We start from the raw sequence: 13,345 nt of genomic DNA, 5'->3' as shown, positions 1-13,345 counted from the left end.
TCTCTTAGGATGGTGTCTAGCCCATTTGCTAAGTTAATGCCATCACTCAAGTCTTGACGCTCGTGTTGGTGCCAAGTGTACACTTACTATCTTTTCCCCCCCAGATCTTGCCTAACAGGCTAACTAGGATCCGTTATACCAGACAGGTTTTCAAACTTCTCCAAAAGAGTGACCAAGTCTCTGCTCTGCCATACCAGAGCAGCTTGGAAAGGTCAGGTCAGCTTGGCAACACTCCAGGTCAACATGAAGGATTTAAACCGAAGAGCTGAGCTCTATGTACACAGCCCCCTGTACTGGGTGTAGTAAACAATCACATGGCAGGTCACTCCAGACCCAGGCATTACAGCTTGAAAGACAACTGTAACTACAGAAAATACAGATGCATCTGGGCAGGTTTTTGCTCTGGCTGCTATGAGAAAGCCATTCCATTGCCTCCACCTCAGAAAAGTGCTCCCTCACCACACTGCGATTACTCATGTGAAGCCTCTGTGTTTGTGCTTAACCAGAAACCAAAGCCAAATAAATTGTTTCCTATAAAACCAAGCACAATTTTCATCTGTAAAATTAGGCTCCAGTAACAATATAACACACTAGTTCATCACCTAACTTTTCATGAGTGTTTTTTCCAGTGAAGAGGATACAAAGCTAGGAAAAATAGAGTGGCTACTAATCAGGCTTAGCTATCCAGGGATTTAGCTTAGAGTCATTCTGGAGAATATGCACAGTGAACTGAAAAACAGTATGGAAGCAGAAACTGTCTGGGCTCAGAAGAGCCACAGGACTTTCTTCCTTAGAAGAACTATCAAATTGCATCTTATTTCACAGACAGCTGCTCGTTTTTGCAAACCCCAGAATCGAGTAATTGACCTGGCAATGCCTCAGCTCTGTGCTTCTAGGCAATACTTCTTAGAATGCCTTATTGAGAATTTGTTCATCCTCAAACTTTAGTAACATGAAAATATTCACAACTGATACAGGCACAGGGAAGGACACTGGAGATCCCAAAGCATTTCACAACAACAGTCCATCACAGCAATTGTACAGCCGATTTAAGAAAGGCAGTTGAAGCATTTGAGCAGAAACACTTCAAAGCAAATAGCTGAGCTGGTATGTGTGCATTATCTGTATCCAGTTTAATTCTACAAAATTAGTCTGCAGAGGTTCATTTATAATCAAGGATTAGTTTCAGGCAAGACCAACCAGGACAGAAACTACAAGCAAGTGACCTTGTTAAACACTCCTCAAAAGCTTTACAAAGCACTGATTGTTCACAGCCTTTAGCAAACAGTTCATGTATCAGGTGACTCAACAGCTTTCAGCATAGTGCCTTCAGTCCAAGCAGCAAACAGTACAGTGGGTTAACACCTTTTATGCTAGTATCAAACATTTTGGCTTTTTCCATGGTTAGCTATACTAGCTGGTCAATGAGAATTTAAAAATAATCACTTGACACACACACTGCAGCTCTCAAACACTTAAGAAAAGATGTGCTCAGCACAAGAGGGCATCCAGTGCTTGGGAAAATCTGTAGATTCAGTTCTTTTTTCAGCCATTTCTTAAAAGGTAGTCATAATCCCAGCATCTCTGAATACTTAACAGAAAAAAAAAAGCAATTTCATTTCCTCCTACTTTCCTGTTTCAGTGGCAGGTACTTTTTAAATACTTCACACAGCTTTTAGCAGTGTTTAGTTCTCAGCACACGTTAACCTCATATGCCTTTTTGATAGGTTTGTTACTAGGAGGGTCCTTCCATATGCACTGGAATCTTCTCCCTGCTGACATGCTTTTGATAAAATCACTGTGCTGCCATTTCACAAAGATGTTTAGAAACCTCAATTCTAAAAATCCAGTAAGAGTTACCAGGGCTGGGAAGGGAGACAGCAGAGATCATAAGAAGCATTTTCTTGCACTTATTTGGTCTAAGGTGTACCACCAACAGGATGCTGGTTGACCAACTAAGGTTTTTAATTCACTGGCTGCACTGAAAAACGTTTTAGGTTGCATCCTGTGCTATTTGTTTACAAAACATCTCAAAGAGACATAGGGCAAAGCCCAGTGAAGATCTGACTGAATTTCAGTAAGAGCACAAGAGAGCGGACACTGGGCTTTTAACAACTCCCTCAAGCCCACCTCAGAACAGCAATGTAAGGATGAAATAACTGAGTCCTGTCCCTGCCTGCACTGGCACTAAGATGGCACACACCTGGTTATGCAGCAAGCCACTTCCAGATTAAACACAGCAGACACTTTTGGCTGAGTTAGCATACAATCAGGCCAATGACCAGGTACAAGGCAGGCAGCAGCAGCAATGCTTCCCCCCCACAGAAGCAGGCAGCCAGGGCGAAGCTTCAGCCAGGGAAATACAGGCTGCCACAGAGAGGGACAGAACTATTCTTTCCTGCCATCTATCTCCATGTCCTCAGTGCAGGAACTCCAGTAATACTGCAGCCACAGTTCAAGTTAGGTCAGCTCACTCATTCAGCTGCCTTGGCTTGGAAGGAGTTTGGCTTGAGCAGGTAGTGGCAGCATGTGAACCCCTCTCCCCTTACACACAGCACAGTACATGAAATTATATCCTGCAAGGCTATGAAAACAAATGAACTAACTGCATGTGTTAAATAAAATACCACCTCCCATATGGCACTTCTAACTGGATTTCCTTCAGAAACAGAATCCTTCTCCCTACCGCTCCCTCAAGCACAGCTTCAGATCTTAAAATCTTAATAATTAATTCCTGCTTTAAATCAAATATAATTCCAGTGTTCTTGATACAGGAACTATTTTACTCATGACCTTAATCACAAAGCACGTTTCATAAACATTAGAAAGAAAAAAGCCTTACCATTTTCTATCACAATAAAGAAGTCAACATAAACTATCCAACTCAATCATAAGAGACACAATAATGCCTCCTCCAACACTGTCAGTCCTCTATTAAAAAAGAAAAGAGGTTACCTGAGAGATATGGTTGATGGAGGACTCCATCCTCCGTAGCTGGGACGCTTGGATGTCCAGCAGTTGTAATACATTGTTGGCCAATGCATTGATCTGATAAGCAACACTGGCTAGAGACTGAGTTGTGTAGGCTTTGGTCTCTTCTAAAGCTTTCCTTTTATCTGGAGCCTGTAAAGCAAAACAACAAGACATCTGTTTTAGGACAGGAAGTGGATGGGGAAAATGGACAGGAACAAAAAATACAACCTGTATTTGGAAGAATCTGTAATCAAGAAGGTCTGGCTGAGCAGCCAAAGTACTTGAGCTGCATGAGATTTTTAAAAAAATCTCAGTCATACAGAGGCGAGAAAGTATTTGAAATATATTTAACAATAATAAATTTAGATGCCAAGAAACAATTCATTCAGTAGGAAACACAACACTACCGTGATTTGTTGGAGTTGATTTTTTAAAGCCTGTTCAATTCCTCATTTCTCAAAAAGCCTCCAAATCCCCATGACCACTGAAATGCTCCTTTTGACATTTCTTATGAGGTCATGCAGCCCAGGCTAATTAAGACAGAAAAATATTTTCCCACAGTTGGGTGTCCCCTATTCCACATGCTACCTACAAAGCCCACCCTCCAGCTGTGCTGGCTACTACTCCCACAGACCAGGAGAAGGATGAGCAGAGCATCAGGATGGCATGCACAGAGGCCTCCCGCATATAAGAGTACTTGTGAAATTATCCCTCCTCACAAAAGCTTAATAAACTTTCCTGGACAGCTGAGAAAGTTCATCACTGATATTCTGAGGCATCAGAAGGGAATATATGCTTTCCCCTGAAGGGCAAAAATACAGGAAAGGGCAACCTTCCCACTGAAATCCCACCTTGCTAAGGCAAAGGCCTCAGTCTGTCCTGAGGCATGGCTCCCTAGTCAGAGGGCAGGTTACTGCCCAAGATCAGGAACTGATTACATGACTTGAGCTGCATGGCCCAAGTAAGTCCCTCCTCTCTGACAGAACAGGAGATACCTACAGCACCTCTACCATGAAAACACACAGACAGAACCCCTTTTGAAGCACTCCCTGTATCACACCTTAGGAGATGGCAGTGGAGGCCATGTATTTCATCTGTTACCCAATTTGCAAACTGCAACTATCCAGAATTTCCTTCCACTTGCAATAGAGATGCACTGCATAAGGAAGAGTTTGCCGTACACAATGACACAGTGCTAATTTCTTCCCAATTTTACGTATTTGTGGAACAAACACTAGACCTCAGCAACCAATAGAAAAAGTCCGTATTAACAGCCCCTTCTAATTAGACTTCTATTTTTATTGTTGATTTCTTTGAATAACACTGTACACACATTGCACACAAGAGTTACAACGTTAAGCACGAAGCAAGGAAACAAAGACACTCCATTAGCATTCAACTGAGCCCTATGTTTTCCACTTTCCAAACACTCATTCAATTTTTAAGTCCTGTCTCTTATTTTTAAGAAGAAAACCAGAAGGCAAGTTGTTCATGTACATTATAAGACTTGCATCATTACCTAAATACTGCAACATGTTATGCTATGCTACATTTTGCTCATATATTATTCAAACACTGGTGAGTTCCCCCCAGCTCAGGAATTTTGTTCATATTCATGACCAACATTCCTAGCAATGTTTGACACTTATTAGTGACACTTGACACTTGGTTAATGCCATCCTTCAAATGGAATTCATACACAGATGCCTTCTAAAATGTGAAGCAGCAAGTATGGTTCAGTGTAAACAGCTGCCAAAAGGCAGAACAGCTACTGCATGTACTAAGGACAGACTATGTAAAACTCCATTTTTTAGTATTTCCAAATGCAAACAAAGTTACCTTTCACCTAAAATAAAAAGTACTGTCATTTCTAGCTGTCAGGAAAAATTAGTAAAAGTCACTTTGCTTCTTCAGAAAACATAACCTGCAAAATAACTACTAAAGCTTAAAAAAAAAATTTCTGAAAGCTGGCTTTCCAAAGAGATATTTTAAACTTCAACTCACAACTAGCAGTGACTTTAAAAACATTCTCCTACTGAACTACAGCCTAAAGATAACAACTTTATCATGCTTTAACTTCTGCCACTGTGGAAAATGGTAAAAATGCAGGTAGCAGATCAGTGGTGACTGAAATAAAAGGTTAACTGAAATAGATACAACTAATAAAGCAGCAGTCAACATTAGTGCAACTTCATATAAACTCAAGTGGAGATCTGCAGCCTTTACTCAAGCAGTTTTCTTATTACAAAGTTTCAATTAAATACTATTAGGCTAAACACTAAGAGGTGACAAAGTCACAGCACTCCATTACTGAGTGTTGTCAAAGAAGAAAACTTCAGTGTGTAACGAGTTTCTTTTCATCTGTAATGATTGGTTGATTAAATGTCTTGCTCTCATTTGCCTAAGCACCAAACGTTTTAGTTATTTGCTCAAATTACTACTTTGCCAGCAGGATTAAATGAACATAGTTGAGATGTGGAATGCATTTCATGTCCTGTAAGAACTAGATCAGGAACATTTTCCAGCCTTGCAGATAATACAGGCAATTTCAGTTTGCCGATTAACAGTTTAGATTAGAACTTGACATACAGTCCTTTGCATTATTTTAATGTGAACTGCTGGCATCACAAGACATAAGCTAAAAGCTTCACAGACAGCAAAGGCAGGAGGGTAGAGGGAGAAGCCAAGAACTGTGTGACAGAAACAAGAGGGAGCAGAGACTTCCAACGTTCTTCAGCTGTTACTTTCACATCTTTTCTTAAGCAAAAACTGAAAGCAGACTAGAAGACAGCACATGTGTTTACATTCAATGTAATACACAAGCACTAGTTAACCACTCAATTTTGAGACAACACAATACAAAGATTGTCACCTGACTTCTTTCCTAATGGTTCAGAGTTACTTTGCAATCTAGTATTAAAAGCTTCAAAGAAATTGTTTTTTCACAAGTTGTCCTTGATATAAACAAAAATTTGATCCCCTTTAGTAGCAAAGTGGATATTCTTTACAGAGCATCATAGCTTTTGAAGTTTCGCTCCTGTAAACTTCCACCTGTATCCCCAGTTCACCTTTAACAGCCATGTGACTATGACAAAATTGCTGTTTGAAACTGCCTTCACATAACTAGATTAAATACTAAAAAAATTTAAAAAGAAAACCTCTCATATAATTTAATGGGATACATAAAGAGAGTTAAAACTGCATGGCACTCCACACAAAAATACATACCATGTATTTTTGTCAAAGGAAACTTGGATTATAAAGCTTCCTTGAAGAGTGTACATAAATACTATTGTAAAGTCAAAACTGGTTCTGCACCCAAGCAATTGACACAATAAAAGCAGAGCAGAAGCTTAATTACTGTCTTCAGTTCAGTGACATGTCAAGGTCACTGATGAGGAACCTCTCCAAAACTCTACAGCTGATCTTTACAAGTCACATCTTCCCCCTCTCCAAACTGCCACCCACACAGGCACATCCCCACAATGCTGTGTGTGCATTGTTCGAGCCATCTGCCCTCCCAGCTCCCTCTCTCTCAGCTAATTCCCACCATGTGCCAGTTCATACAGCACACAGCATGTACAGCCTCCCTCCATAAATCTCATCAGCTCACACTGCAAAATCATCTTCAGAAGTCAAACTTTCCTCTTCAAACACACCAGTTCATTCCCTCAGTACCTACTGTCCAACCTCTCTTCCCCCTCTTTCAACTTCAGTTCCATTCCCTGTGCTTGAAACTCCCTGCAAGATAAATTCCCCACCAGAACAACTGGTTCCATTTGACAAAGGTCAGAAAGCAGCTTATCAGATCACACCAAAGCTGGCTGGCCTAGCAAAAGCAAATCAAAATGCCTCCTTAGTATGTGCCATGGATTGCTCCACATATTTCATCTTCAAGCTGTTGGAATATGTGCAAATTCAAGCAGAGAAAAACTCATCCAGGATAAACTACTAACAGAGAACTGCCTTAAAGCAGCCCAATAATCAGTAAGTGAAACAGAGCTCTTAAGTATTGAGAGCTCAATAGCTCTTCAGATGCTTGGAGTTCTGTTGCTGGCTTGATCACTCTCAGCAATCAACTTTACACTCAGTTCTATTTGCCTCTGCTGTCACTGCTTATGCACCTTTAAAATGCAACACTGCAGTACATTTGCATTTGCTTCACAGCAAACACAAGAAAATTGTTCAGTCTTATGTTTTGGTATTTTTGAAAAAGAATTCTACCTATCATTAGTTGATTAATGATAAAATTAGGATTACTACAGTCAGTTGCCACAGGAATTCAGCAATCTCTATCGGGCATCACAGAATGCAACTATGCAAAGTCATCAATACATTCATTAGTGTTCTCTTGTGTCCATCTCATCATGCATCTATCTTTGGTATTTAGAGAATGCTTTCTGATAACACAAGCACTACAGTGGCGGTTTCCAAGTCCTGTTTTCTTCACTAAGGTCTTGCCATTTTAGCTCAGAGATCCTTATCAACCACCCAGTCAAAATTTCATCTTATGGGCTTGTGTTAACTTCAACCTACAGCAACTTTTCAAGTCAATAGGAAATACTTCTACAGAATGGTGAAGATGTACATTCTGGAAGTGGCTTGGAAACTCCTAGATATCAGTACTTTAACCTGCCTGAGAAACACCTGGGGACACTTCAAAATGGAAGGAATGGACTTCTGACATTCTGACTTCTGGTTTCCACACTCAGAAAACAGGAACACACCTCCCTAAAGTGGTGGCTTGTAACATGATGTGGAGCTTCAGATATATGAGTCTGAAGCTGCTGCTTCACTGATCTGATAAGGCTTTTAACAAATCAAAGCTGATCTTGAGGGTTTCTTTGTTACTTCTGACTGCTAACTGCAAAAAGCTTGGACATCTCTAAACTATTCACAATATATGTTCTTAGACCAAGTAGTTCACATCCAAGCAGTAGTAACGTGTTTTTAAAAAGTTTAAATATGCCGTATACACTAGATTAGACTTTTGGCTCAGGAGCTAAATGTAATTTATGTTGAAAGCCATGTCCCAAGATTACTGCAAAAAACTGAGGAGCTACATACTGAAATAAGTAGGTACCCCACAGATACAGGTTCTCCCTTATCTGTTTTTCATAGAGCTTGTCAGACTGCTTTGTAAACACACTGCACCACAGTAGACTTTTTGGCTGTTATGGATGGTTATTACATCAGAGTATCAGTTATACATTAAAGAAAAGAGAAACACTGACAAGTCACAGCAGCAAATGCCACAGGTTTCTACACTCTGAAGAGGTTTCAGGAGCTAACTACCTACCTGGAAGTCATCCAAGTAGATCTACACAGACTGTGGTTATTAGTAGCAGGTACTCAGCAGGGAGCATTCAGGGTTTTTATCACCACAGATACAGCCTTAAGGATATATGATACGGCATTCCAAAGTGGCATGGGAAACTAAGGTTTCAAAATTTACCAAAGGGAGTGCTTACATTACATATGCCATGCAGGTTAAAAATAAAGTATCAATCAGTATGTATGTCAATTGTCTCCTGCAACAGGTTTACAGCACTTGTGCCATACAGCCAATTCCATTGAAGAAATTCTCTCTGCAATGCATTAGGCTAGGCAATACTTCAAGGGGATGGATGATGTGCTGAGTACCTCCCAATATCCACAGAGTAATATCTGGCCTGGAATTTACCTGCCTACAGCTTGGACTGTTCTTCACTGATCAGCAGCCCAGCTTCACTGCAAAGCGAAGCAAGCCATCAGAAGGGTTAGCTCAGAAGTTCAAACTCAACCCTTGTCCAACGTATTAGGACAAGAGACACCCTCCCACAGCACCAGATAAGGCTGCAGAGAATCACCAGTACACTTCACCTAATGTCTCAGTTCAACTTAAGCAGATCACTATCCATATTCTTGATACCGAAAACCCTTGCTCTGCCATTCATATAACTATTATCATCAGTAAAAACAACTGTGGGAAATTTAAAAAGCAAGCTTTGTGGGGACAAAGAACAGGAAGGGACTTAGTCCAAGTACAGCCTGTTAAAATGACAGGACCAACCCAGCCCCCATACGAAGCAGCACTAGAGCCAAAAGCCACACACATTCCAGACCACTGGCAAATCTCAAGTAAAATTCTGCATCACAGAGATCAGTACTAAAGTTCATGAAATACAAAAATGTTCATGGGTTTTTTACTCAAGTGATTTTTATTACAACTTGTCATGTTGTTGTAGCTTTCTACCATTCCTGAATTTGTGTAATTCGTGCAAGTAAAAGCTCAAAATTTTAATTACCCCACAGCCTGCAAGATATTAATAGCAACATATTGCAGTCACTGAACATGTCCACCTCCTGTCCAAGGCCTCTCCAGGGGGCTGGCAGTCAATTCTTCACTGACAGAAAACAAGAAATAGAACAGTCTATTCAGCACATAGTGAGAAGTAGTGTCAAATAGAAATATCAAAGCTCTCAATCACTTAAGTAACTAATTGTTCCAGGAGTATGGAGGAATCTGAAAGCCAAGTAAGGTACAGAAGGATGCCTAACTATTAAGAGCAAGACACCCAAGACACCTCTCACTATGGAAACCCCAAAATCAGCATGATTAAAATTCTTTCAAGTTCATTCAGTAAACAGTAATTCTTTGTATCTACTAAGGCAGAAATCCTCAATAAACACAGCAAAGCTAGCATCTACCATTCAACTCCAGGGAATTTCCTTCCAGCATCTAAGACAGAAAAACTCACTGGTATGAAATAATACCATGTCTGTTGAGTTTCTCCAGATAAGATGCAGTAACTCAGCTAGACAAAACGCAGAGAAACTGGAAGAACTTGAAATCTCTTCTCCCCAGGTAAAGACCTTGCACAATAAAGCTGGAATTCATCCAAGGCACCAGAAGATGAGATGATCACCACCACCACTACACCACAGTCCACAAACCAGATTTCAATCTGTTTCTTTTTAGAAACACTATCTTGACAAAAAACATTGACTAGGCAGCTTCTTTATCTCAAGGGTCAAGACACACACCAAATTACTGTTTAACAAACACATACAGTAGTGTAACCAGCACTGCCTGTAATTCCCAAACTCTGTTTCAGACAAGCCCTTCCCCCAAATCCTGTATGCACGAGACAATCAGCTAGAAGCAAATCCTTCATTTCCATCAATAATATTCCCCTGACCAGTCCTGAATAGCCTTGATAGCAAATTAGCATTTGTATGGGCTGAGACAAAATTTAGTCGATCTCACTGTGTCCCCGATTTTCTTTCACTTGCATTTTCCATTCTGTTGATTAACTATAAATAGAAGAGTCTCAATTTTTTAAATTATCCTCTTTTTTGAGGAAGGTAGAGGGAGAAAAGCTTCTTTATTAAGGGGAGAAGTTAATTCTAATAGAAAGTTTAAGGGAAATACATATATCATTCATATATATACATACATACATACACACTTAAACAATAAATAAATTTTAAAAACAACAACTGAGGAATTCCATGTTAATCCAGGCTGCAAACATTATAGCAAGAAATAAATCTCTCCGCTAGGAATGTGATTTATAAAGCAATGCAGACTCTGACAGATGGAGCCTGGGAAGGTACATGCCAGCTGCTCTCTTAGTAGCATTTTCTGCCCAATGCAACAAATAAGGTTCATTGGCTCTGGACTAAGCCACTCCTCTTATTAAAAACTTACAAATATATATTATTTATATACAATATATAAAAATACTGTTGAAAATGTAATTTTCAGTTCTTCTGCCAAATCACATCAAAGAGATGTCTTAGTAAATATGTTGGCACAAAACATTGTTACTGTCAGTTGTCACAGTCTGTCTATACAACCATAACTGCATGCCACACTGAACTCAAGTGACAGAAGCAGACATGCCCATGTGTCATTTTCACACAACCCTTGGACACTCAATTAGTAAGGCATCAAGGCTGCACACACTGCAAGGCTAAGAAATTTGGTCCAAGTCTTCCATTCTGTGTTTCACAAGATTTAGACAATATAAGCCTCAGTACAGTATTTCGTTCCTGTAAAGCACTGCCCAATAGCTGCACATACAGTTGCTCCAAAACTACACCTTGAACTTCCTTGCAGTGTCTGATTTGCCTTATGACATCAAACACAATTTTCTTCAGAGCAGACATAAAGCAGGCTCTGACATCAGAGATGTCAGCTCCAGAGTGTTTGATTCATCATCCCTAGATGTATTTAAATGACCTGCAGATGTGGCACCTAGGACATGGTTTACTAATGGACTTGGCAATGCTGGGTTAATGACTGGACTTGATAGTCTTAAAGGCCTTCTCTAATCTAAATAATTCTATAATTCTGTGATTCTAATGCCACTCTTGGACTGTCAGACAGAAAAAGAAATCCTTGACACTTCCATAGCAGTCTTCTTCCTTCAACACTAAGAAAGCTACCCCAGGCTTTGAAGCATATGATTTTTTTGACACACCAGAGAGCAGATAACAGGAAATTAGAGAACTTACAGAGCACAGAGAAACAAATAGAATGTCTCTCAAATATCAATTTTGTTTTTGTAATAGGGCTTGAAATTAAAATGGCTTTCTGTTTAAGTGATGGCTCCCACCCTCAAACATTAGCTCATCTAGCAAGACATGCACCTTGATAAGTCAGAGACTTATTTTTCACACTTTTTCTTTGGTGAGAATAAGAAGAAAACACTTTAGTATTTATTAGTTACTTCAATATCCTCTCTGTGATATAGTGGCAGCAACATAGAACCAAACTCAAGTTTCTCCTAATGGAGAGGAAAATCAGAACTTGATAGACTTTCATGTCATGCAAGCCTTTGAATCCAGACAGCTCAGTCACCTGCTTTGGGGCAAAGCTCCTCAGTTCACTCTGTGTGTAAAAGTTTAATTATGTTTGAAACAATGCTTGCTCCTATGGGTTTTGCTTACCTCTTCAGTTTACTCTCAAGGACTGGTGACTGCTGACATGAAGTCTTTTATTTCTGTTCTGACAAATCAAACTGAGGGTCTAAACCCAGAATATAGCAAATCTTTACCTGAAGATAAGCAACATGCTAAAATTTGATGACTTGACAGGTAAGCTTCAAAGACTTTTTTTTTTTCTCCCCAGATTCTCACTCTCTAGTCCTCCCTACCTTATAGGGCCTAGAATCATACTAGATGGCATTGAGCAAGAAAGGTTAAAACAATGAGATTTAGCATAAAGGATCAAATTACAGTCTCATCACAGCATGTCCTGGTATCACACATTATTATCAAAGACATTCTAACACACTGAACATCAGCATCCACTAATGGATTGGTCCAAAAACAAGGAGACCCAAAGCTACACTCTGCACTGCAACAGGTTCCTCCCCATGGAGATGTCAGAAATGTTGCAGGACAACAAAGCAGCGAGGAAAGTGGGAAAAGAGAGCACAGAAAGTCATTAGCAGGCCTGTCCAGCTCCAGGGAGAATCTCAAGGCAACAAAATGTAGAGCCAAGAGTTACACTGGCTTTGAGACAATCAGCAAGTTCCTGGACTGCACGTGTTCCTAATTCAGGGACAGTTCTCATGTTTAAGAGCGTCACTTTAGACACACAGCTGCTGCACAGATTTTACAGTTCAGGCAGTTCCCAAACATCACAGTATTTTTAAAACAAAGAAAACAATGGCCATTATAGGATCAAATTCTCTACTCATGCTTTGTATCACTACACAGCTGACTATTAAGTGTCTTGAAGATGAATACACTCAGTCCAGCAGAAAAACATCACATATCTCACCATACTTAAACCAGAAACTGGTGGATTCCCACAATTTTGTAGCAGCTTATTTCCCAGTACAAGGCATACTCTCACATAGCACACAGGCTATACAGTGATTTCATGGCAATAAATTAATGCACTGCAATACAAGGAATGATTGTTTTTATAAGAACTTGCATGTCATAGGAAAAAATCAACCTAGTTTCTGTTTCTATCTGATCACATAAACAAATACTGCTCAGACTTTGATGCACTCCTGCACCTGATGGTACGATTTTTATTTTAGAGTGGCTGTAAGCACACTACATCCAGCTTCTGTTTACATAATTATTTTTATTACGTTAAAATTTTATCCTACAGTTAGCAGCAACATTCCAAAACCTTACACACAGAAGCTCACTTGCATAGTGGGTTATTTAAATTGCAACAAGTAGAAATTTATCTCCTTTAAAAACCACACACAACAGAGCAAAACAGATGGCTCAGGAGAAAGGAGGAGAGGGAGTAGGAAGGGCGAGTCAATTTGGCAAGTTATATCTTCCTCCATCAAAAAAGTGACAGAAGAATAGATAACCAGAACTAAATAAATATGGTAATATCCAAATCCAGCATTAG

General features: G+C 39.8%; 1 protein-coding gene across 4 annotated transcripts in view; it reads right to left on the bottom strand.

Annotated features, from left to right (window-relative positions):
• Positions 1 to 13,345, bottom strand: part of ABI1 (abl interactor 1) — a 77,170-nt gene that overhangs the window by 51,214 nt on the left and 12,611 nt on the right. For all 4 annotated transcript variants that reach the window (XM_054274286.1, XM_054274287.1, XM_054274283.1 and 1 more), the window contains exon 2: positions 2,956 to 3,123. In XM_054274286.1, coding sequence (XP_054130261.1) covers positions 2,956 to 3,123 — 168 coding nt within the window. The remainder of the gene's footprint in view (positions 1 to 2,955; positions 3,124 to 13,345) is intronic.

Source organism: Melozone crissalis, unplaced genomic scaffold (genome assembly GCF_028551555.1).
Source record: "Melozone crissalis strain CALT ecotype California unplaced genomic scaffold, PUWL_Pcris_2 ptg000016l_1, whole genome shotgun sequence".
Classification (NCBI taxonomy): domain Eukaryota; kingdom Metazoa; phylum Chordata; class Aves; order Passeriformes; family Passerellidae; genus Melozone; species Melozone crissalis.
The sequence above is the reverse complement of the archived record's forward strand: the minus strand, read 5'-3'. Positions and strand labels throughout refer to the sequence as shown.